This window comes from Rousettus aegyptiacus, unplaced genomic scaffold (genome assembly GCF_014176215.1).
Source record: "Rousettus aegyptiacus isolate mRouAeg1 unplaced genomic scaffold, mRouAeg1.p scaffold_m13_p_11, whole genome shotgun sequence".
NCBI lineage: Eukaryota > Metazoa > Chordata > Mammalia > Chiroptera > Pteropodidae > Rousettus > Rousettus aegyptiacus.
Window position 1 is genome coordinate 47,847,672 of NW_023416286.1, and position 26,484 is coordinate 47,874,155.

A 26,484-nucleotide genomic window follows, 5' to 3' on the forward strand; every position below is an offset into this window, starting at 1 on the left:
TGATGATGGTGGTGATTTCCTCCAAGGTTTTAGTTTACATAATAACTTTTTTTTTCTTGAGAAGCCTTCTCTGACCTTCAGTTTGAAATAGGTCCCTTGCTATAGCATTCATTCTATGACTCACTTGTCACAGCCAGATTAGTTTTTATCTAGCTTCTCTCCCCTACTGAAAATATGAGGTCAAAGGAGCAGGGACCACACTTGCCTCATTCTCCCTGAGGTTCCCCAGGCCCTGGCACAATGCCTTACACACAGCAGGCATTCAATGAATACTTGCACACAGGAAATGCATTTTGAGCTCATGATGAAAGATACTGCAGGAATACGAAGGTAATAATGATTACATAATATTTATCAAATTCATACCAGATAATTCCTCCCCAGAGAAGGGAAAAGACGATGTAAAATAGCAGTGACCCCCAGATAACAAAATGGTTTATCCAAGTCCAGTAGTGTGTGTCTAACGCCAGCTGAAAGAAAGAAAAAGGTAATTAATAGTGGTATTATCTAAGCATATCAGTGCGAGCCATGCCAGCTAAGAGAGAAAGCCAGAAAATAATGAAGCAAACAAACAAACAAACTACCATCACCTTAATTTTAGCTAAAATGCCCATGTGAAACTGCTTAGGAAAAATAAAACGTTATTCTTCCAATGGAGACAAAGAATGTATGATGTCCTGGTCCTCGCAATCACCACGTTCCTAGTAAGTCTCACCCAGATCCTGGGGAAACTCCTCTAGAAGTGTTCCCCACACAGGAAGGCCTCGAGGGTGACAACTTAAGGGGTCGGCTACATCACTACTAAGAAAACCATTTTTGGATTTTCTTCGTGTCACTTTTTAAGACTTGAGCAGAGAGGTGTTGGGGACTTTCATAGTGATATCCAAAATAGAATCTTATTTTTAATAAAAGCTGAATCTTTCATAACACATTCATTTGTTTCAGTTAAAGCATATTTTGATTACATGGGGGCTGCTTGCCAATTAAAAGAATTCAAATCTGAATCCTCTTATAAAGAAAAAGATAATTTCTTTATCCATCTTCTGTGTAATTCTGGAAGTTTGCATATTGGGTTGCTGAGTGGGCTGACTTTGTGCTTATTTAAATGGTGGCAAGATGACCCCTGAGTGGGCCCAGGAGCTTACCCAGGCTGTGTGCAAGTGTGGATTTGTAATTTAGTATGTATTTATAATTTAGAGGTGGGGAGACCTACACATTCAGGGATTATCTGTGGTTGGAAGAAGAAGCATCAGTGTGAGAGAATTTACCTTTAGGGTGACAGTAAATACCATCACAGTGAACACCAGCGTTCCGAAGGTCCAGTTTCCAAATATCTGTGGGGACAAACAGTCCAAGCAGTCTCTTGTGAATATGTTATTTTTCTCCTTTCGCATTCAAAACAAGGGTGTTAGAGAATACATCTCATTGTTCTTGTGTGCCAACCCTTCAAACCCCAAAGATACAGGGACTGTGTCTTGTTACTACAAAGTAAGGGGAGACAGCAGTAAACACCCTGAGGCACTCAAGAACCCCTGGCTTTTTGGCACCATCCCCAGGGCCAGGGCAGTGATCGGTGCTGGGAACACATGCCTACCTACACTGACTGTCCTGTGACCCATGATATCGACCCTGCACGACACTCGCAACAAACATCAGTCCTAACATCACAAGCCGAGAGCAAAAATACTGAAGAGCTGCTATCACAATACGCACGATGCTAACTCTGCTATTTTTTTTTTCTGTTTCGTGTTTTATGTAGAAGAGACATTTACCCAATTACTTAGCTCTACACCTTCTGCACGTTCAAGAATAAACTCAGAAGAGTTTGTGTCTGTTCTCTTTTGAACTCAACTCAGACACCTGCCTACTCTGGAAGAAAAGCAACTGCTAGAACATTTTGCTAGTAGCAACGAGAGAAAACAACCACGTCATGTATGGGCGACATCCTGGATGGGACTTTCCTCGGGAAAAATCACAGGAAAGGGAGAAATGAAGACAGACAAGGCAGAGCTGCACGAAGGCCCTCGGCAGCCAGTCTGACGGTCAGAACCACATACAGGTCAACAGTCCTGCGGAAGAGGCCACGGGAGGCGGGAGCACAGGGCACGGCTTCGGGGCAGCCCAGAGGGCTCGGCCGGATGCAGGAGAACCGCCGGCGGTGGAAGCACACGAGTGGAATCATGAAAACAACACCTTCTCCATTCCAGACAAAGACACAAGCAAAATAAAACTCCTGCGACTTGAGACTTTTTTCTCTTAGGGGAAGAAATGTCAGTCTGTAGAAGATTTTATTCTGTAAGACTACATTTCTTCAAGATTTCTACACTAAGAATTAACCTATTCTGGTTTTTCAGATTCTGTGAACCATGCCTCTCAGAAAACATTCCTTGTACATCTTTCTAAAAGAAAATAAAGCTTTATTTCACAAAGAACTAAAGACCCAAAATACCAATGGCTTTCCTTCATAGTTAATTTTTAATCAAAGAAACATGCCTACACATAACTCAGGTTTGGCGAATGTGTAGGCTACCCGTCTTGTGATATATTTAGTGAGGTAAGAACTACTGGTGGAATTTGAGGAGAAAAACTAAAGTGTTAGGACTTTGTAGTAAACACAGACTTTTAAAATATCCCGATCAGCATCTCTTTTTCAATTTAATCTTCACTTCATCATCATGATCAGAACTGGGCCTTAATCATGCGGATCCACATCTACCAGGGGCTCTCAACAGAGCATAGGGGTGGAGGGTGATTCTGTCCCCAGGGAACACTTACAATGTCTGGAGACATTTTTGGTTGTCACAACAGGAAGAGAGGTGTTGTTTGCATATAGTGGGCAGAGGTCAGGGGGCTCCTAACTACATAGGGCAACTCCACAACCAAGAACTCTCTGGCCCCAAATGGCAACGGTGGTCAGGCTGGGAAATTCTCAAAAAAAGTGTTCTCTCTTCAATGCTTAACTTTTGGGGCAGGAAAATTTTCCGAATTTGGTTGTAGTTTGGCAGCAGCTTACAAAAATTCCTGGACCGCAGAGTGTTGGAAAACAAAAGTGACTGTTTTGTTTTTGTTGGAAGCTGATGTTTTTAGCCCAAAGTGAAGGGTGAATTTGCAGTGAGGTGAGGGGCAGCTTTGAATCCCAATGAACACCGTCAGAAGGACCTAGCTGGAAGGCTCCACCTCGCCTTGCTCTCCACTCCCTCACACTCCAGGCCCGCGTGTTTGCCACCCCTGCCTGGCAGGAAATGTGGAAATCTTTTTAAAAAGTGTTAGATAATGGCAAAATGTGAAAATGGAGTATGCATAGCAGAGTAGCAGCATCACAAATCAGGGACAAACTTTCAGTCCTTTGAGTGAAAGTTTCCCTGTTTCTCTCTCTCCCTAAGGGTAGCAGGGCTTCCCCAGGGCACTGCTGAGTTTCCACAGATTTGGGGCCTTATGGTAGACCTGAGATCACAGATCAGGCCTCCCAGTGCCTAGTCCAGTAAAACACAAGGGCTCAGCTGTAATTTTTACAGGTGAATGGCAATAAAGCACAACTATCTTGAACCCGGAACTGAGAATTTTGGTTAGAATGTCGGGCAGTGCTGATGAATCTGCACTAGCTTTACCTACCTACCACCCCCTCTCCCACTCCTGCAACCTATTTTTGGCTCATTGGGGCAGACAAATATGGTACCAGCTCTAAGTTCCTTTTAATTTTTTAATTTGTTTTTAGGAAGCCCTCTGGCTAATTGTTAATAGTCAAAGTATTATTAGAATTTTTTTGCCATTATTTATATGGATTTTGGGAGTTGGCGGTGGGATGGTCCACTGGGACACAAAACCCCTTTCTCAAAGCATGTTCAGAGGGACCATCTTTCTTCTAAGTGATATCAATTCCTCAGTGAAGCCCTGCATCTGATTTCCTAACCCAACACTCTCTCCAATGAGAATGTCACTAACTTTACAGCCTCATTCGGAGGATAACCAGAATTTGGTAGAATGTCTCTGGAGCCTGGAGCTCCACTAGATCTAAGTTTAATCCTTTCTCCTCACGCTTTTCCCTCTCTCTTCTGAGGATGAATATATTGCAGGAAATTTTTCTGCTTATTAGAGAACTAAGATTCAGGCCAATTTTATTCTTATGTGTAAAAATATTCAGTGACAGATATGACTTGCATTGTCTCAAAATCACGGTCACAAGAAACACCTACTACATTCCCTTCATGTGTTGGTTCCATACTTTCAGCAAGTGTACTGGCATAATTCACTCTTGCCACACTGGTGACTGCTCATATTTCAACTATCTAGATGTTGGCTTCACTTCTATTATAACATGCTCCAAACTTTCAAGTGTCCATCTCGGAATACCCTGCTGTTCAACAATGATAATTATCGTCTTAGTATTCTTATTTGAGAAATAATTATGGCTTATGATGTCTGTGCAGAAAATGCTCCGTAAGTGAATTTCTCTTTTTTTCAAAAGTTATCAATGATTCTGTTATTCCTCCATACTACATGTGATCTATAAACAATCCCATAGAATGATTTAGGTCTTTAAAAAAAAAAGTGGTCCTCACATACTGACCATCAATAGAACAGGGCATCTTAAGTGTCTCACCAAGAAGATGCATTCTCATTTGGAAAGAATACAATCAGAAAGTGAAGAGCATGTGATTTCCAAATTGCCTACTACCTTAGAACCAAGGGCATCATTAGTTGTTGGGACCGCCCCTTATTTACTCATATTTTATAGGTTTATCTGAATTACTGCAGAACCGGTCCATGATACCATTTTTAGTTTTGTAAGTGATACGACACTTTTATCTCCCAAACAAGAATTTAAGAATCAACAAGCCAGAATGAGAGAGGCTCCTTCTGAACAGGCAAATGCACAATTGGGGATCTAGAGTTTGAATACCAGACATTGCCATGGAGTGGCTTTGAGTCATCCCAATCTCCTGGAGCAACTGTCCTCCTAATGATACGGGATGACAGTGTCCACACTGTCCCTCACAGACTTGTCACTCATAATTAGGGATGCTATGAGCATTATTCATCCTGCTCTTACAACTCTAAGTCTTTAGATTATTTAACTTCTATAGAGTGTTAGTGAATGAAGCAAATGTCATCTCTCAAGTGCATAACTATAGACAAACACCTCACATTAAATATCTTATTTGGCACCAACCGTCCCATGTGCTGGTTCATAATATTGCCATGTGTCTCAGAAGCTTTTCATATGACAAGATGTACATTATGTGTGTTGAATCTTTGTCATGACAGGCCAGCAAGCAGAGTAAGGGCTCTCAAAACTCTTGGCCAATGAGCAAAAAGGCACCCACTGGGTTTTTCTTAACTGGAGTAGTGCAAGTCAATTTGTATTTTCTCTGTCTTGGTCTTTTTCTGTCACTGTTTCAAATTCTAATGAATGGTTTTGTCCAATAACAGATGAGCAAAGGCATGCAAGCAGTAATTGTGGAAGGCATAAAAGCATCGCTGAAAAGCATCATCCTAGAAATTAGTATTTCGGTTCTGTGGAGACTCAGGACACCCTTAAGGAAACAGGGAATAGGAGATAAACAAGAAATTGGTAAATCCTTGGATCATATCATATGAAGGACTTCAAAATGCCACTACACCCACTGACCCACAGCAGCATGAGGAGTGGCTGGGTAGACATTTGGTTGGAGACGCATCAGGGCTGCAGGGATTTGAGAAGGAGGAGGAGACGTGGCCCAAGCATCGCACTGGGAAGGCTTCACTACAGGTCTGCACTACAAAGCCGCACCGTGCCGATCAACCAGCACTCCCATTTCTGGGTGCACGGGTCAAGCTTGCCTTTTTATGTGTATCCTTGTCCCCACTTAAGCAATCTTTTCATGGTACCTCTTGAGAAGTACTCACCATTTTATTATGTAATACTGAGATTAAAACAATTAAGAATGAGCATGGAATAAAATAAAATAAATACCATAAAATTTTCGAACATCCCAGATATGAGTTCTAATTACCTGACCTTGTACAAATTCTTTAATCTCTCTGAACTTCAGATTCCTTAACTTAACAGCATGAAAATGTCCAACCGAAAGGGCGATTGCAGTGAGGGAAGCTTAGTGACAGTAAACTGCAAACGAAATGCCAGATGAATGGCACCGATTTCAGTATTGTCACGTTACCGTGATCCTGGAATTTCAGTCCTCAGGACACAAAATCTTAGTTCTTTTTAAGATACACACAAGATGCTTACTTAAAGCCTGACATGTTAAGGAAACCTTTTTTTTTTTTTTTCAATGCCTACAGCACGTGGTCTTCCTAGGTGGTCACCCACCCAAGTACTAACGAGGCCCGACCCTGCTTAGCTTCCGAGGTCAGACGGGATTGGGCATGTTCAGGGTGGCATAGCCGTAGACTAGGAAATCTTATAAAAGAAATATAAGAATGATAAGATAGCTCTGTTTAACTACATTTATAGCCTGGAGGCATCCAGAAATTATTTAATTAAAATAAGTGTAGACAAAGAGTATATTCTAGAAAAATATACTTTGTAAAAGAGTGAAATAAGATTTTAAAAAATTCTTGAGATCAATTTAGTGAAAGTTGATTTTAGTTATAATGAAAGATAATAGCACCTTTTAGTAATGAGAAATAAGAAATAAGAAACAAATAAATTTGGATAAACAAATAGCACAGGACTTGTAGCAAGACTTTCCTGTTTCATTCCAACATGTTGAAGGGATAAACATAAAGGAAAACAAAATGGGGAAAAGAAGTGTTCTGTCAGAGAGGAAATGAAATATACTTCTGGTCATAAGTTATCCTTCTTTTACATCAACAGTAGTGTTTATTGATAGCCAGGTTAAAAACTGTGACATTTAAGTAGGGAACAATTCTGAAGTATACTCCATGTCTTTCACAATTCTCCCGGATAACACAGGTTTGCCACATTCAAAGCAATGTCCCCAGTAGGCCTCACATGCCTATGTACATTGCCTCTTATTTAAGGTAAAGGCAGTTCAAACAAGTCAAGTAAAAAAAAATTACTGACTTAACTGGCAATCCTGACACAGAAATTCAGAGAGAAAACACCAAGTACAAATGGTCAAATGTACACAGACTTCTCTAATACAACTTTAATTCTACAGGAAGGAGAAGGTAGTGGCAGCTAACAGTATTTCTACTGACAAGGCACACAGAAGAAGTCACATTTGAAAATATTTTCGAGAAATATTTTATTTAGAATGCACTCCAAAAACATAGAGAGGACACACCCACAATTGTCTTACCATGTGTGTGTTGGTAGTCATTATCTGAGAGTGGGAAGGAAAGCAAGTTGCAAAAAGAAAAAAAGCAGATACAAATAAAACAAACCCTAGAAATTATGCAAACAACCAGAGAGCTGATGTCTATTAGAAACTATCAATCTACTCATTGGAAAGGAAACAAATACTTAAGGGCATGTGAAAAAATGCTAAAATGTGTTAAATACAAAATTAATTCCCATATTAAGTAAGATGTACTGGGATGATCTAACTAAATCACTAGATAAATAGCTATTGGTGAAATATATGTTACAAAAATAAAATCCAAAAACTCTCAGGAAGCGTATTTCTTACAGTCAGCGGAGCTACGCAGAGCAGGGTATTTACTGACGTATTGAGTGCTTTAAAGCGATTTGATAGCTAGGTACCCAAATATCAGGAGTTCCCACAGGCTGTGCTGAATGACTGCACTGACCAATGATCGTATGTGATTTGAGGTTTATTCTTAAGTAGCAAAGTCAACAAAATCTAGTTCCATACTAACCTGTCCATTGCTGGTCACTGTTGTATTTTCGAACATGAAGTAAGCACCAAAGAAAAACACCAGAGCGTCAAATACTCCTAAGAATGTCCAGTAAATGAACACTCGCCAGCGGAGTAGAGCGTTCTTGGCGATATCTCTGTATAAAGAAAAAATGAGAACACAGTGATTCCATTCCATTAAAACCGGCCTCACTGGGTGATCTGGCCATCTCTGCTGTGCTCTGCGGTGACCATTCTTGTCCAGTAGGGGCCTCTCAGTCACTGGAGAGAGACTGTGAGCCTTAATCCGGTTTCCCCCAGTGGTATTGTCTGACAATACATTCTACAATGGAATGGAGAGCTCGGCCTTAGTAATGCAGTCAGCAGTAATGTAATGGCTAGGTGTAGAGCCAGAGGGAAGATAGAGTAATCGGGGGGATCGTTTCATAAACTATATAAATGTCTAAGCAATGTACTGTATACTTGAAACTAATAATAATATAAAATTTTAAAATCTTTAAAAAATTCAACAAAACTGTAGGACAGTATCACAACCTGGGTACTGATATCGACACCATCCACCTATCTTACCCGGGTGTTCCAGTTTAACAGACTCTCTTTGTATTCTTTCTTACCACTACATGTGGATGTAAAATTTTCTGAAATAAGAAATTTAATTTAAAAAGCCACACACACACACACACACACACATCACACACTAGTAACATATTGAATCTTCCAGTGGTCCTGGAATGTAGTTCTGAATAGCAGAAAAACATCTTCTTTTTCTTAAAAAGTACTTTTGAGCAGAAAAGACTACACTGAAATCAGAGCTGTTAATTTATCTTTTTTTTTTTTCTCCACTGAATAGAACATACTTGGTTTTTAAAAAATAATGAAGGCCGTAAATCTACGGGGGTCACAAGGGGATAGAAATTCTTATCCCTAATTTTTTCATAATTATCAGGAAGCATGGTAAAATACTAACATTCGAATGCAACATAAATCTTCAATCTAAATTTAAAATATATTCACTTAAATTACATTGCTTCTTGCTTCAAGACCATGGTAAAAGCAAGTGAATCAGCTGACACTGAGTATTTCTGATTTTTAAATAATTCCACTAGGCAGTTATTCAAATCTATGGCTCTCTCATTATTCTCCAAGCTCTAAAGCAAGTGTGTTTCCGAGGCTTGGTACCTGTAGAGGGAAGGGTCCCTCTTGAGCGTGTCTATGCTGACGTGCTGCTCCATCAGGCTGTACAGGAGAATCGGGAGGGAGGTGAAACTGATGTTGTACAGGGTCAGGTAGGCGGTGTCGTACAGAGTCTGCAGGGAGGGAAAAACCAACTGAAAACAACACCCGTGCTTCCTGATAAACTTTTTTGATGTTTTGTTAAATACATATATATTTTAATTTGCAAAGACCTATAAATCTGAGCATTCTAAACGGTATACAAAGGCATCTTTCTACAGATTTAGAAGGACCAGAACAATTTTCAAAGCTTCATGATGTCAACTAGACAGGATTAAAATCGAGGCTGAGAGGTCCGACTATGACACACCCCATTAGGCCACCGCAAACGTACAACAAAAAATGTTTCATAAAAGTTTGCAATTTTGATTGCCATCTTCAAGCTTCAATTTTCCCCAATCTCAACCACTTCAGTTGAAAGCAGTTGCCCACAGTCCCTTTGAGTAGGACAGGAAAGCAAGAGAATGATGGAAAAGGGTACCCCGAGGGGCCCCTTCTCTCCTCTCCAGCCAGATGGCCTGCACTACCCTACTCAGCACACTTGATTGTGTCAGAAGCCAGTGGTGAGACACCCAGGAGAGGATCTCAGATTTAGGTTCAGTCCTTTCTCAACTAGGATCAGAAAGCCCTATATAGCTCCCCTAGGCCAGGTCAGTGGAGGCAAGTTCTGGGCACATCACTCACTGGACTGCTAGAGAGAGCCTGCAGTCAGCGGACATGGGCCCCTCCATGTCTCTCCTTCACCCTGCCTGCTGACAGGGTTGCTGAGGGCCGCAAGGCAGAGGGCACTTGGGCATCCTTCGCCGTCCCAGCCTGCACTCCCCGCATGCAGTCTACTCCCCGCCTACTGCAAGGTCATAAGACTCAGGAGTGCTTCTGACTTCTGACACTAGGACTCACCTGTTGTGAAAACCCACAGAAGAACTGGTATAAAAACTGAGGGAAAATGAAGCAGACATTCTGAAAGACAAATCACATGCCTGTTAGTTCAAGGGCACACTGTAGAAGGTATCTAATCTCCTAAGAGATTGTCCATGTGACACCGCTCTGTCTGAGGAAAGTGACCCAAAACTGTCCTATATTCTCAGAAGAGCAGAGGATGGGCTTAAAAATTCTTCTCTTATTTTAATGGTACCTACAATGTGCATGTGACCATGTTCTGGTCACTCTGAAAACAGACAATATAAAAGGAAATTTGTTAAAGAGAAATGAGGAGACAATGTAGATGTTATAAAATGTAGAAATTATAAAAGAAAGCTCCTTCCTCTTCATTTTACAACTGATATCTTCTTATTGGTTCCACATTAAATTGTGTGAATGTGAGAGAAGTGCTAGGATTAACCCCTTCCTTGCTGATAGTTACTTCTATTTTTACTTAAGTTACCTTTTTCTAGCATTAAGGCATCTGTCAAATGTGTCATTTATCATGTACATTATATGCCGCTGAAACGGTGAGAGGAGCAAGGAAATGTTCCTACCTTATAAAAGAAGTATTGCACAAGCTCAGATATCCTAATGTAATAAAAATGCCCATGAACAAGTAGCATCTTCTTTAAATGCTTAAATTTCGGTATTGCATAGTCACTGTTCCTTGCAGCCTGACGACCTTCCTTTCCAATGACACCTATACGAAGGGAATAAATGTGCTGAGTACACCCTTGGCCGACACCACTCAAGTGAAAACAGGAAGAAGCAAAATAAGGTTAGATCAAACCATTACTGTGAGATTTCTCAGTCATGAATATACTAAATCATAGATGGCATCCTAAATGTGCCATCTAAATTTTATGACCTTGTTTATGGCTGTATCACCTTCTTCTCTAGCTAAAGTAACACATCTTGGTTTAAAAAACATTCAGGCAACTAAAAAAGAAGAGGCTTACCAATGCCCACATGGGCTTCCAGAATCATGCTGACATCATTTGCACCATCACCAATTGCTAACGTAATTGGGTGCTCTTTTGAAAGTTTGATTAATTTAACAATCTGGAAAAGAAATAAATGGAGAATTTATCTTCTCTGTTTTATTTTTGCTCAGGTTATTCATTAACGAGGCAGAAATAACCAAAAAAAGAGTAAAGTTAAGAAAAATAAATTCCTTGCTTAGAGTGAATTTACTACATTCATTCTTTACATAGGATAGATAACCTCTTTTCATATCGAAAACAAAATAAAATAAAGCAAGAGTAGGTAAGATATGATTTCAATGAGATAAGTGGAAAAAGGCTGTTAAGCAAACTGGAGATAGACACATGAAATATACATCGTAGTTTTCAATCACTGCTATACTGACATATTTAATCATATAGGGGAAATATATTTAAATATATAGGAAAAAATCTGAACATTGTATTCTATTAGAAGATATTGCTTTTCCAAACTATTTGGTATCAAGTATCTACTTTTTAAAATAAGCTGTTCTTGGCGCTATTTTAATTTTTAAATTTGTCATGTGTACAAAATCAAATCTGACAATTCAGTGTAATTAATAATTTCCAAATATTTAGTCTATTTCTTTATAATATATTTTTTTCCCACTTACATGTCTAAGTGTAGTGGTTCAAGATATAAGACTGAAAAGATGAGAAAAAATGTGTGGCTTGCCTTCTTGATTCAAAATGAGGGACCGAAACACAAATTAATTTGTATAGAAGTTTGCTAAACTCAGTTAAAGACTTAAAAATTTAAGTATCATGTAGAACATGAAGGTCAAACATAAAATCCTTAAATTGCCATTCTAGGCCTTATTATATAAGGTTTGTATAGAATCAAACACAAAAAGGAAGGGCAGGGAATCAAACCATTTTTATCTTGGATAGAACGTATATGAAGTTTTGAGTCTCAGCTTGTCTTTCTCGAGAATTACCCAGGTGAGAGCCTATATTTTTAGTGCTACATTTTTAGTGACAATGTCACTTAACAGATTCGTGTAGCACACGTGCAATGATGCTAACAATGACCTCTTTGCACATGGTGTTTAGTATTTTACCTTAACCACTGGGTTAGTCTGAGAAGTTACAGATTTCTTTCTTGAACAATTCATGAGAAATTGGTCTAGTGTATCTAAAATGTCGTTTAACAAAATAAAAAATGTAGGTTTACTGATATCAGGAAGATACCAATGTTCACGTATGTACTCCATAATGCTTAAAAAATGTTTTAAAAAATACTTCTTTTTCCAAAAAAACATGGCGCAGTGGGTACAATATGAGTTTGGAGTTTGACACATTAGAAGCCAAATTCTGACTCATTTTCCAAATACATTCTGTTAAACAAGTTATTGCAACTTTTTACATCTTAGGTACTTCATTTGTCAAATTAGCATAATATCCGTCATCTAACAGGGTTATTCTGAAGGTTAAGTGGGTTCATATCTATATTTGTAACTAGTAGACAGTTGGTGCTCAGTAATGCTACTTGCTACCTCTTTCATCTTTAGTATAGATTCTTACAAATGATCATACTTTTGTGATGTGGCTTTATTTTTACAAGAGAAGTCAGACGGCAATATCTCTTCTGGTCTTTGCACCAAAAGGGTCATCTATTTGGTTCAGTCAACTCTTAACTAATCACAAGCAAAATAAGATCCAAGTTTTAAATTTCTATTATTTTGCTTTTATTTGAAAAAGGTGGTACCTTGCTAGATTAAAAAAAAAATCAGTGGTTATATTAATTAATTAATGGTTTTCAATATTTAAATATCCCTCTAGCACTAGCTAATGACAAGGGACAGGAGCGTGGACCTGGGCTTTCTGCAGGGGCGCCATCCGGCAGCAGAGCACGGCGCTGCAGTTCCGGCAGATCTCAAGGAAGAGCTCTCTGTAGTTGCTGGAGCTTCCGTCTTCTCTGGGTTTCATTATTAAAGACAGCGCAGCTCCATCAATAATTAAACCGTAGTCTTGCATATCTGTTGAAAGTCTGTCAGATTATATAAATCACAGAGATTATTCGGTAATTACATTTATAGACTTTAGAAAACTATATAGTTTTTTTGGGGGGAGGGGATATCTATAGAGGCTACAAATCCATGAGCAAGGGATTAAAAAACTAGTACAGTAGTCGTCCTTATCAACAGGGATATGTCCAAGACCCCCAGTGAATGTCTGAACCCACAGACAGTGCCAAACCCTACATATGCTATGTTTTTCCTATACATACATATGACAAAGTTTAAGTTATACATTAGGTACAATAAGAGATTAACAATAACTAATAATAAAATGAACAATTATAGTAATATACTGTAACAAACCAAAAGTTGTATATATATGGTCTCTTTCTCTCATGGATCTGCTGAACAAAGGGATGATTCATGTCCCAGGCGGGACAGAGCAGAACAGTGTGAAATTTCATCATGCTGCTCAGAACAGTGCACATTTAAAACTTATGAATTGTTTATTTCTGGAATATTCCATTTTTATTTTCTGACCATGGTTGACCGGGAGTAACTGAAATTGCAGAAAGCCACAATTCTTATTTTATCAATACTGTCTTTAGAGTACTGGATGTAACACTTTTGATTATATTTTAAAATTACGTTTTAATTAAACATTCTCCTTTCACTTAGGCAAAGCAAGTGATTCATATGTAGGTCCAGTACTTCTCAACAATAGGAGAGCATTTCTCTTGGAATCTAAAACGGTAAGTCTTTATTCGCAAACTTCCTGGTCATATTGGTCAACCTCAGTCTTTATCTTTACACCTAATATCTCCTTGATACTCTGCCTGAATGACCTGAGTTGGGAAGAACAGTCATAATTCTCTTTGCTGGGTTTCAAAGTTACAAAAAATATCTCTAATCCCCAAAAGGAATTCTGCAGACCAGGTGAAGGGGAATATCTTTGTACTACTTATGAATAATTTAAAATTTGCATATGGTTAGAGAGCTGCTTGTGCTTTACCTACATTAATGAAAATCTAAAACGAATCAAATACAATCTAATCTTAGATCATGCATCTTATGCATCTAACACCAGCCAGGACAGCATTGATAAAATGTATCAGAATAAATTGCCAAATATTCTTGGGGGGGGGGGCGGGAACGCAACTCTTGGGCATATACTGTTTTGTCTTAACAGACAAACAGCCATGTATTAATATTTCCCTCCCTGGTCCGACAGATGCCCTGAGGAGGTCTTAGAAAGAGATGAGAATTACACCATTCACAATATTTTGTAAATTGATCAAGCCTTCCTGCATTCTTTAGCCAGCAGTTTGAAACACACACACACACACACACACACACACACACACACACACACCCCTTTCTTATGCATACACTCTTGTGCTAAAAGGTATGTTATAATTCCTAAGAAGAAACAGCTTTGATCATGTTTCCTGTGAGCACTCTAACCACGCTGATGCTGTTACTGATCCAGGAGGACAGAACCACATTCCCAGCAAGGGCACCGAGGCTCCATCCTTGTAAGTGGAGGTCACTTTAATCCTTCTGAAAACATCTTTTGCAGTGCCAAAGGAGGGTGTCGCCTACCCTGAGAGGTTGTCCCTGGTTAAGCTGCCGCTATAGCGTAGGACAGTTTTACTGAGCTCAAACAGGACGTCATGTAAACTCTGCTCCTCGATTTTCTTGGTGGTCAGCTCGAGCAACTGTGTGTTTCTCCTGAAGAGTTTGCACGCATAGCAGGTGGCTGCCGCTGTCTCCATCTTGTCCCCGGTAAGAACCCAGACTTTGATCCCTGCCTTCTGCAGAGCTTCTATGGTGTCAGCAGCTTTTTCCTGGAGCCTAAGGAAAGCAAAACCAAAACACGGTGAACATCAGGGCTGGCAAAGGCAAATAAAAATAAACAATTTCAGAAACTTGTGATCTAGCCCCTCAAAATTAAAACCATACTGCTGGCTCATGATCTTACAGTAAAGTGCCTGAATCTCCTTTTAAAATGTATCGTTTTTACAGAAAAAACAAACAAACAAACAAACAAAAAACCCTTCCTAATACCAAATAGATAAACATAAATAAAATGTTAAGAAGTAAATGGTTGTCTTGCACAATTGCCATATGTCAGCACCGCAGTTTTCTATCTAGCTGGGACTCACTAACGAGAGAAGATTTTAGGCAATTATAAGAAGTACCATATAACCAACAACAACAAAAAAGTCTTACTCAGGAAAAAATAAGATCTGCAAAAGAGGTGGTCAGTAATAGTCATTATCTTTTTTTTTTGGCATAAACTGTTCAAATTTTGCCACTTATCAAATTGGAGCCCATGTTTCTCTAAATGATGTAAAACACTAATAATGCTAGTTGTGATTCTATGACTGGCTAACATGCATCGTAGGCTTACCATGTGTTAGATGCTGCATGAAGAATTTCGTGTGTGACATTTCATTTTTACAACCAACTTAAGGAGCGTGGAGTTTATTATTACCCCACTTTACGTGTGGAAAACTCAAACCTTGCAGAGGTTACAAATCATGTCAGGATAAATGGCTCTCTTGACATGGGCTAGGCTGTCCCACTATCCGTGGAAGTCTGGCATCAAAACCGTGCTTGCCTCATTTGGGAGGCCTGACATTTTTTCAAGTTTTTAGAGTCTTAGGGTTTGACAGGCATGTGGAATAATGTAGTGTGTCTCTGATAAGCACTGAATAAAAGGAATGGATTCATCTTCTAACTGGGATAGTTTGGTTAGATCTAGGATAAACCTCCTAGGTAGAAGTCTGGAGATCATACAACAGTATTCTAGAGATAGAAAACTACATCTTTAATTTCATCATTTTTTCTTTTCGAAAGAGGAAACTGAGGCTGAGAGTAGTCTGTGAAGATGCTGGCTAGAGATTCTAAAGTAAACAAATTCGTCACTTTGAAGCCATTGATCCCCACGTACTACCCCCCCCCGTCTCCCCCCCCCCACACACACATACACACCAGGTACCTACTCTCAATATTCCAATGTCTCAACTCCCCACCAAGTTGATCTGCTCCCACAACCCTCTTGAGGGGACCCTGACACATTGATTTGCCTGCTCAGTTCCTTGCATCTGCAAAAGCCTCCCCATCACTTCCTTCAAGGAGCAGGTCCGACCCTTCCCCAGACAAACACCACCCTACTCAACAACCCTCTCCTTCCTAACACACAATCTATAACTATGGTTTCACATTCTAAACCAGTCTGGAGCATGTTATGCTTCTTATGTTTATATCTGTATAATATAATATATCTGAACTGACTGAAGAAAGAGACTAAAAAAAAAAATAAATGGAAACTTCTTACATTGCCCAACACGCTTTTGAGATTGAGAACTCAGTAAATGCTTGTTAAAGACACTGGGAAAACATATGTTTCCAGTTAAGACTTTAACTTTTGGAGTAATATAAAGATTTTAAAGACTTTCATACTTTGTGGGAAATAAACTCTCAATTTCCTAAAATTTGTTTTATTCTTTTCAATTGGGATTTTTTTTTCTTTTCCATTCCTTCAAAGTAAATTGTAATTCATTCTTTTCACTCAGCTCTCAAGACGACAGAGTGGACAGAAGACCATTTCTTAGTGCACTTAGCCTTAAAAAACTTTTAGTCCTTATAGAATTATGAAGTTTAGAAGCTCTTTCTTTGGAGGCATTTGAAAATCTGTAATCGGTAATTTTGTTAGCTATTATTATTATATTATTATTCATATTGAAATATATATTTGAAATATTCTACTTGATTATTTTAAATTTCTTCAGTGAGTAGTGACAAATACATTGAGTATGTTAGGATCTAGAATGTTACACCTTGTGTTTGAAAAGAACGAATAACAAATCTAGGAATTAGTTCTTGATTATGTGCTAGAAGATATTTTTAAAAAATAACCCTATATCTCAACTATTCATAATATGATGTAAAAGTAACTATTGACTACTTCCAGTTTCTTCTGGGAAAGTGAGAATTTCAGGCATCTCATTCTTGGGCAGCCATGAGCTCCCCGTGATATTACTTCACGGCATGGAGTCAGACAGCTTGTCTCCTCCTGCTGTGTAAACACGTCCGCGTTGGGTACGGCTGACACATTTCCGCCTGAAGCAGCCCCACGCAGCCCATGCTGCCACACTGCATCATGCTTGGTTTCTGGAGACAAGGCATAGTGGTCACTTTACCGATCCTCAACAGCAGTAGCGCCAAGCAGAATAAGGTCTTTCTCTATCTGCTCATAGGCTTCTGCTAACTTCTTTTCTCGATCTTGAAGTGCCACCTTAGCAGCCTGCAGCAGTTTACAAATGCCTTCATATTCTTCTTGGACGAGCCTTTTGTAGGCAACGCACAAAGTCCGAAGACCCTCCTGTGGGATACAATGCATTTTGTGTGAATTCAAGCGTTGCTGTGCCAAAATATTATTTTTCAGTGGTTTTCCCAATATCTTCTTTCTCTAATTAGAATGACTAATCAAATAATTATAAGTCAACCAACATTAAATATAATCATTATATATTATAAAATTTTTAAACTAGCAGCAGGGGAATAAATAATAAAATCAAGGCCATCAAAGGTTAAGACTTTGTTCTTTTCTTTTGACAAATGAAGAGTTAAACTTTTTTTTAGGATAGTCATTTGCAATTTTATGGTGAATTGCAAGTGGTATTTCTAAAGTAACATGTTTTGCATGGGAGTTTGTGATATAGTTTAATCTTATTTAGCACTCACTGGAGGAAAATTGGGCTAGGTTAGTAGTATTGGCTTAACATGCTACAAAGTCTTACAAATCTATTTGGTCCACAAGAGAGTGAAATAAGAACCTCAGAACAACAAATTCTCTACTGTGATCTCTGTGCCACCACACATACAGAAGCATAATACCAGCCAGTAAAGTACAAGTAAGTTGGACCCTCAGAGCCTCAAGGGGCCACATATGAAGCATTTTCATTCTGCCAGTGTGTTAGTTTGGGTTTTAGTTAACTGGAGTGTGCCTGCTCCTTCCTCACTGTCTGGCGGGGCAGCTGCAAAGAGACAGTCTTCTGCCCCCTTGAAGAAAATGTTATCAGATTTCCAGGAGCTGAGAGAAGGCTCATGGCATAATCAGAAAGAAACGAGTACTTTTCCCTTATGAGATGCAGGTAGACAGAATGCCTGAAGCAACCTCTAATGTCAGAAAGCAAAGTTATTAAAAAGAGTTGAAAGGAAAGTTTAAATAGTTATATTTATAAGGAAAAGGGAACACATGCTTAAGAGACGTAATATGGATTGGAAATCCACTCAGCCTGTACCCACTTCTACAGAAGCTTCTAGGTTAGCAGACATAATGCAATGATGATATGCTACACAGAAACACTGAGTTTTAAAGTCTGGACTTTTCTGAGGTCCAAGCAGCAGTGGTTTAGACAGAACACACTGAATTCTAGTGTTAGTCCCATGAACTTCCTTAGTTCGAATATGACTTTCCTCTGAAAGAATGGGAGAGACAGACAGGAGAACTTGGGGGCAGAGAACATCTTCTCCTCTGTTCTGAGCAGAGATCTCAGGGTTCCATGATGAAAATGCTCTATCTAGAGCCTATCCTATTTGACTCACGTGGCTATCAGTGCAGCCAGGGTCACACAGTCATCTGGTCACAGTGGAACGAGGCCTTATTTCAGATGCTATTTTGAAGTGACTTGTGCATGGGGGGTAACCTCATACACCCTCCATTAAAATGGACTACATCTGTAAATGGACTTCACTCTGTATGTGTACACTCAAGTGCTTCAAAGAAGTCCTTCATTTTCCCCATCAACAGGCTTCTGACCTCTATGGGTAGCGGAAATTAGTGACATATTTTCATGATCCCAAACATAAAAGGTTTAATAATCTTAAACCTGCAGCTTACATATTGATTCCCACTGGTTCAATGACAGCTGCTGTGTTTGACCAGTAGGTGTTACTAGGCACTTTAATAAGAATTTAAAGCCAAAGGATTTGCACATGACAGCAACACTAAACAAAGTTTAAAATTATAGTAGCTGCTTCAGGCATGCATGGTCTCAGGATAAAAAGGATGCCTCTTGGATAAGAGAAATTTTTCATGCTATAATATCTCAAGTAAAGTGGGGGCAATGTGTCATGAGGAGCCATGCATCACTGGCTTAGAGTCTGATGTGGACAGGGGAGGGTGGTCCTGGGTCAGAGATGCACAGCCCGTCCCACACCCACAGCAGACCTTGAAAGCGGGAGCTGGAGCCGTGGGATGGGGGTGTCAAAAGCTCAGATCTGCTGGCCATCTGAACGGCGTTGCTGAAGTTATAGAACGGACTAAGCTACATGCATGCTTTAGAGCGAGATGCGAGAAGAAAACCAAGTAGGGGAGTCACGATGAGAAGCATAAATGCTAATTGATTTTTGAAATGAATTACTAAAAATCCTTCGGCATAAAAATCTACTTTTTCTACTCCAGTCGCCACAAATGCGCTTCGAATTTGAATCTCCAAAACATTAACCAACCAACCTAGCCCCACCTCAAAATAAAAACACGCCGAAGGTCTGCTGAGGGAACGTGCTGGAGGGTGGTGCCCAGGCCCAGAACGCCTCTGTGTGCAAGTCCACGTTGTGCACACGTGGCCCATTCTGACTTCTAAGTGTGCCTCTCAGGGAAAAGAACACGGCGTTCCCAGTCAGGAGTTTTTCCTTCCTGACAGGACAGTGAGTGCGATGCTCGTCCCCTCAGCCCGCCATCTCACCACAGCATTGCGTTCCACTCTGGATCGGATCTGATCAACTTTGCCTTCTATTACTCGAGGAAATATTGAAGAATCTGCTCCTTTGCAAAACAGATAAATTTCTCCTATGAAATGAAGGAGAAAGATATTCAATTTAATCACAGTATGGGGAAGATAAATTATTTTTCAAATTATGCTATTATTAAGAAATAAAGATAGGGATACCAGAACTGAAACTGTTGTAAAGGAGGTTTTGACAGATCAGTTAACAAGTCAGGAAAATATTAAATTATATAGATTACCCCAAAGCCTCAGTTTATTCCTACAACCCTAGAAATCTCATAGGAAAGCCACAAACCTGGAAAAAACTGGCTCCTGGGTGTCCTTCCCGTCACATCTACCCCCTCTCTTGTTAGGATAGGAGTGAGGAATAAAATGACCCCGGAACCAGGAAGGGGGTTAAAAAGACAAAGTATGTGGCTGACCCCAAGTGGGGAAAGATTTGCTGAAACACTGGGAGGTGAACATCAAACCCTGTTAGAATGTGATGCATCTTGACAAAGAACATAATATCTAGGTCATCTTTTGCATCAGTAAGAGTTATAACAAATGTCTGTTTTATAATTTTTGCCCCACACCTCAAGCAATGTCCCAATTACTTTGCAGATATTTGTACTGCAGATGCATACTTCTCTTCTCTCAAGATAAAAAGATTTTCTCTTACAGATAAGTAGTGGAAGTTCTCTAGTATATGACAAAAGGGCAATTAGAGAGACGGAAGGCACCAGCCCTGAAGCAACAAACCCTTGGCACAGGGAGGCTCCTCCTCTTTCAGCAAAAAAAAATCTTTTTTCTGGCCCACAAAGCCATGAGACACTTTGCCAGGTGGGTTTGTTTACACTGGGCTCATGGAAATCCCATGGCAGTCTGTCATAGGGACTGCAGGGCTGGGAGAAGGGGCATGGCTACTGTGACCCACGATGTATTCTTAATTTGTCTCCAGACAGAAAGCTCGAATGCTGAGCTCCCTGGCTCAGGGCTGATGCCTAAAATCCCTAGACAGTGATGGCCCTCAGAAGTACATCCTGGAAACCAAATCGAGAGGCACCAGGAGAAGCAGGGTATTGTTTCACTGCAGCCAACTCCCCAGGTGGAGCGGGTCAGGAGGGGCACACTCTTGAGGCAACGGCTGGTGAGACCATACCAGTTGGTCTGCACTGGGAACCTAGACAAGGGCTGAGGAACTCGGCTATGGCATGAGGAGCCCCCTTGGTTTATTTCCTTTATCCCAGAAAGAACTAACTCCTCTGACATACACCGAGTGAAAACGTTTAAAACACAACACAAGTTAAGCTCGTATAAGTCCTGAAATTAAACCAAGGGTAACGTCAACCTATGGCCAGAAAAAAATGGAGTCTAGTGATGTCTGTATCGCCAGCATACGAAGCAGAGCTGTGGCTAAGCAAAGGCTGGGAAAGAACCGGGAGCACGACCCAGCCACACTGAGCAGGAATCTACCAGAGCAGGAAGTATGACCCCCAGAAGACGCCTACGCGACCACATAGGTGTGTGACCTGGGGTTCTTAGTCATATACCAACCAGCCTGATGTCAGAATCCATTTCCGACTACCAGACATTTTTTCTAGCCAATGCTCCTAAGTCATCAGATACAGTTTTGAAGAACTGTAGTCCAGACAAAGTAATGATACATTCTTGAACAATAATACTTTTTTCCCCTAAGAAAATCATGGATGACTCATGGTAATGGCTTGTAAATGACTTAAGTTTCCCGCTGTCTCAACTTGTCAGTTCCTCTGTACCAACTTTAGACGTGGAACAAGTTCAGCCTTACGACTTGGGTGAGGAGATCCTTTGACATAAAAATACCCAGAGTATAAGGCACCATTTAATCTGCAAAGGACTAGAGCTGACAGTATTTGGTATCAGCTTAGATTCTGCTTTTCTAGTTTTGTAAACAAGCAAAAAGCAACTAACCCAGAATGGTGCGCAGATGAGTGATGTGATAGTAACTAAAAGCAGCACACAGGTGACGTGATCTAACCTACGGCAGCGCCCACAGGTAATGTGATTGAAATCTATGGAGCATTCTGTGGGCTCAAGGCCCAGCTCTGATGACTGTAGCACTGAAGTGCTCTTGGAAGGAAATAAGTTGTTAACTGGCTGCAGTGGCTTATGGTTTCCATTCTCCCCTAACACAATCAACCCTCCGTTAGGTTATAAAACTGGCGCGATTAGTGTCATCTCTGGAGATGCGTTATAACTTAGAGAAAAACTCGTTGAATTAAATATTCAAACTTCTCTTGAAATTAATTGATGCACTGGCTAGATTAGATAACATGGCAGTTTCCCTTGTAAGCTCGCGGTTCCTCAAAGATGTCTTCAGAAAAAAAAATGTAGGCATCTCGTGGATGGGATATTCTAGTGATGTGAATGTCTTGGGCATAAATTCTTAATGTGATCTGGCTCCCTTTCAAGCTTTTGTGATGCCCTTTTTGATGGCAATGAAGATTGTGTAAGAAGATTCCAGTATCTGTGACCATGGCAGTACAACAGAATCCACAGCAGGGCAGAAGGCTGTGGATAACAGATGCATCACTTCCTTAGACTGTAATTATTACTGCAGACTCAGGAACTTTCTCTAAGCATGATGTAGCTCCTAGACTTTACTTTCATAAGGGGAGAAAAAAACATAAGACAGAAGGATTTCCACAATTTAATGCCTTTCTTCTGTAATTCTGAATGGCTTAAACTCTCAGGAGAGTTCTTCATTAGTGTGCAGTGGAGTAACCTTCTGCACTCAGGCTAGTGTTAGTGCATCTGAATTTGCTTCAAACATCATAGGGTATATGCTTCCCATGCCCTGCTGACTCTATTGGCAAAATGTTTCTATGTGTACGGGCAGCATTTATTATAAGTTATTTTATGTCCCATGACACTCAGTGCAAGTTTTGTCGGTGGAGCCTGCTCTTGTCTACCATGTTTGATAACTTGGTTTAGAGGGGTTGAAAGCCTATGGCTAAGAAAACCAGTTCTGAGACAGTCAGCACAGCTCCCAGAGCAGCCAGGCTCGTTATCCAGCACACAATCTCAACTCCTTGGAAAATGACGCACAGGGTGCTGCTGAAAGATAGGCCTACAGCAACCTTACAACGCCTTCAATGGTCTTAGAAAACAAGGTATTGCTGGTTCCACCAGAAAAAAAAAAAAAAAGCCAGAATAGCTCTATGTAAGAAAAGTTACTTTGTTTACTTCCCATCGAAATGAAATTCTCTCAACACGAGCGGTTAGATGTTGGCCAATGTAAAATTTCCCAACATGCCCTCAGATCACTATTTTAAGCTGAGTCTGTTTAGTTTCAGGGTAATGGCTGCATTTGATTGCTCACCAGGCAACTTTCCAAAAATGATAAACACAGCCTGGTATTGCCTATTTTCCAGAAACAAAAAATAAGATCCCACATCTCTTGATAAAATGCCATTTTTAAATTGCATTAGTAAACTGAATTTAGCAGTATTTATTGAGCACGCAGTAGTAGAGGTGACCATAAGTTCAGCATTTAGAATGCTTTCAGTCTAGCTAGGCCAGAGGAAGAACCAACAGCTCATATGACTGAGGTAACCAGGAAAGGCTTCCTAACCAGTTGGCTGTTGAGCTGTCTTCGGAAAGGTACAAACAAGCAAGAGGGCCTCCATGTGGAAAAGACCCAAAGAGGCAGAGGACCTTATAGGTGGAAAAGTCCACGCCAGCTATAGGGACTCCAGGTGAAAAAGTCCTTGCCAGGTAGAGGACCTCCATATGGAAAAGTCCATGCAGTGCCCATTTGGGGGTGGCCTGGGAACGAAAGCTGGGAAGGCTGTTCAGGGACTCAAGGCGAAGACCTTGGAGAGTGGCTGCCTGATATAGGACAGGATCCCACAAGGCCCCAGCAGGGACAGTGAGCACCCGAGGATCTTAAGAAGACCGACATGGTAGCAGGACGATAGAAAGGAGGAGACTGCAGATGGGCGGCCTTGGAAGCAGGTGCTGCATGTAAGGACTGAAAAGAGAGAAATGAAGAGACACTGCGGAGGCAGCCTTTGCAGGACTTGCATTCAAGGGGGAAACCAAAGGTAACTCAGCCCGCCAGCCTACGGTGCCTGGGGGAGAAACAGGAGCATAAAGAGCTGAGGAGTGATGTCACCTGGAGCGGGCGTGAGGAGTTGTGCGGCCCATCGTGGACGTGAAGAGTTATGTGACCTGTAGTTGGTTCATCTATGTTTTTTAAAAAAGAGACTAAATGGTTAAATTTGTAAAGCTCCTATAGAATGTAAGCATCAAATTAAAACACAATCACAATGTATGCTTAAAGTAATCAAAAGAAAAAGAAATTTCTACCTGTAGTGGATCTTACAATTACACTCATTCTCCTCCTTACGGAGTCAAAACTCAAAATTTCTAGCAATTCAAACCTGAAAAAGAGATTAAAACTGTTTTAATACCCATCTGGTTTTGTATGTCACAAAATCCGGGCGTTTATCAGTCTTTCCATAGCAGGATATCTGGGGTAGTCTTCTCCCCAACCCATACACAGTCCTTAAAAAAAATCAACTCCATCCACACCCCACCCCCATTTCTCCCTGAAGGGCACTACTGTCGAGCAGCCCTTATAAGGAAAAACCTGGAGGCTGGATAGTTTCTGTACACATGATGGAAAAGTCTGGATTCACATGGTTTGGTGATTCTGCTCCTCGCTGCTGGCGTGAGGGTCCCACAGGGGACAGACAGAGGAAGGCCGAGGCCAGGCTCCAATTTGCTCACCACTAAGACCTTCGCCTAGGACGTCCACTCCCCACCCCTCCGGTGCTCATGGAGTTTGTGCATCAAACAAACTGTATTTCTCATGTGCTGATTCACTCTCCTAAATTCCGTTGAACACAGACCCACAGGTCATAGCAGAGCTTTTGATCCCTGAGAATGAACCAGTGTCCTTCATATAGATAAAAATCATTAAAAAGGCAGACGACTGATGTTTAATCAGCATGTGCAGTCTTATTATTAGAAGATTCATGATTTGTGTCTGGCATTTGAAATATTGAAAATAGTTCAGCCACTCATGACACTATCTCTAAAAACTCCTTAGAGTCTAGAGATCCTAGCCGGCAGCTCGAGGGTGACTCTGAAACTTATACAATGTCTGTCTCCACTCACAGTCTGGTGAAGGGGTTCAGAATAAGCCTCCCCAAGATGTGCCACTTTGGCATTTGGATTACTTTGAGCTGAAGACAATTGAGACCCTGTGGGCTCCTGAGAAACTTTTACATCTCTCTTAAAGAATTTATATTAGGGGCCTTGACTATAATAAGAGTTATCACCAGACATAACTTGTTATGACCTAGCTATATGACAGGATAAACATATAATTATTGAACATCTGCTCCTCTTATCATTCTGCAATGACCTTTCACCCCTCTGAAGCCTCAGGGCATCTTACCCCATCCTTAGACCAGAATGTCACATATACCTCATTTTCCCTCTCTGTCCTCTGAACCTCTTTGCATGTGTGGTCTCTGACTCTCTCATGTATACAGAATTCCCATGCATACATATGTAATTAAATTTTGTCATTTTTCTCTTGTTAACACGTCTCGTTTCTATTTGATTATTAGACAAGCTGAAATAACCTTGAGGGCAGGGGGAAGTTTCTTCCTCCCCTACACTGGTAAGAGGGTTCCCTATGAATTCCTCAGCAGCACTGTGCTATAATTTTAGTAGTGATCCCACCTGCCTTTTCAATTGGAAACCAAAAGCCAATAGCAATATGTCTGCCTCCCAGAGGTGCCCTCACAACTCCTAGGAAGCCCCCAGATCCACAGAGAGTAGCCCCACTATAATAATCTAGGACTGAGCAGCCAGGTCCAGAGTCAAGGGCTTCACCACTCCTACTAACTGGGGTTTATTTTTCCTAAGAAGGAAATTTTAAAATCTAGTTTTCTTGAAGCCATCACCACTAAGTCTTACCTGTGTTTGCCTGTATCCATTATTGCTCATTGAATATTTATGTTATTTATCAAGGAGAGATGGATCACCCAATCTTCTGAGTCAAAACACAAAGTAAGCCATTTATCTCTGGGACCAGTAATTTTGGATAGACAGTCCTACAAATTGAGTAATTTTGGATAGACAGTCCCACGAATTTTCACTGAGATTTGAAAAGTGAAACCATCCCACGTCCAGCTGGTTATCTCAAGCATACTTTCTCATACTGTTTTCCACAGGACACTGGGCTCCATGACCTGGGAGCTGGCACTGCGAATGCAGGAGTCCATGAGGAAGGTGCTTCCTTCCTCCCCTTCATGAAGAGTGAGGGAGTGACCAAGGAAGTGTTAGAATATGCTAGAAACTTTTAGAACTCTTACAGTAAAACCTGATATTAGGTGGCTTAACCAAAAACTTATTCAATGATGCAACTTCATGTAACCAGCTTCTTCTCTACCTGTCCAGCTCTTAAATTTTCCAGACATTTTGGTGACATTCCTGGGGTTATTACTGAGAAGAAAGGGGAATGAGTTATGGGAAGAGTACACAGAGTTTAATTTTCCCCGCATGAAAAAACATTATAAAAACAATTTTTTATTTTTACCATCTCAATTGAACGTATAGTAGTTAGTATCTTACCTTTCAATGTCATTGTCCCTATTTAATATCTCCATATAATTGTCCTTTAGCCTTAGATACGTAAAACCAAGTCTGCAAAGAAGAAGGCAAATCCAGTGGTTAATTTCAAATTCCGATACTCCTCTTTCACAGAATATTTGTTTTACATTTTGGTAAAGATTTCTTT

General features: G+C 40.4%; 1 protein-coding gene and 1 pseudogene across 6 annotated transcripts in view; both read right to left on the minus strand.

Moving 5' to 3' along the window:
- Positions 1 to 26,484, minus strand: part of ATP11A (ATPase phospholipid transporting 11A) — a 139,015-nt gene that overhangs the window by 11,905 nt on the left and 100,626 nt on the right. For all 6 annotated transcript variants that reach the window (XM_016151906.2, XM_016151910.2, XM_016151908.2 and 3 more), the window contains exons 15-27: positions 26,319 to 26,390; positions 24,039 to 24,112; positions 19,665 to 19,768; positions 17,115 to 17,296; positions 14,509 to 14,760; positions 12,761 to 12,935; positions 10,901 to 11,003; positions 10,496 to 10,641; positions 9,918 to 9,977; positions 8,964 to 9,091; positions 7,786 to 7,921; positions 1,269 to 1,334; positions 367 to 470 (exon numbers count right to left, since the gene is read on the minus strand). In XM_016151906.2, the coding sequence (XP_016007392.2) occupies positions 367 to 470; positions 1,269 to 1,334; positions 7,786 to 7,921; positions 8,964 to 9,091; positions 9,918 to 9,977; positions 10,496 to 10,641; positions 10,901 to 11,003; positions 12,761 to 12,935; positions 14,509 to 14,760; positions 17,115 to 17,296; positions 19,665 to 19,768; positions 24,039 to 24,112; positions 26,319 to 26,390 (1,602 nt within the window). The remainder of the gene's footprint in view (positions 1 to 366; positions 471 to 1,268; positions 1,335 to 7,785; positions 7,922 to 8,963; positions 9,092 to 9,917; positions 9,978 to 10,495; positions 10,642 to 10,900; positions 11,004 to 12,760; positions 12,936 to 14,508; positions 14,761 to 17,114; positions 17,297 to 19,664; positions 19,769 to 24,038; positions 24,113 to 26,318; positions 26,391 to 26,484) is intronic.
- LOC118609518 lies at positions 6,274 to 6,392 on the minus strand (annotated as a pseudogene).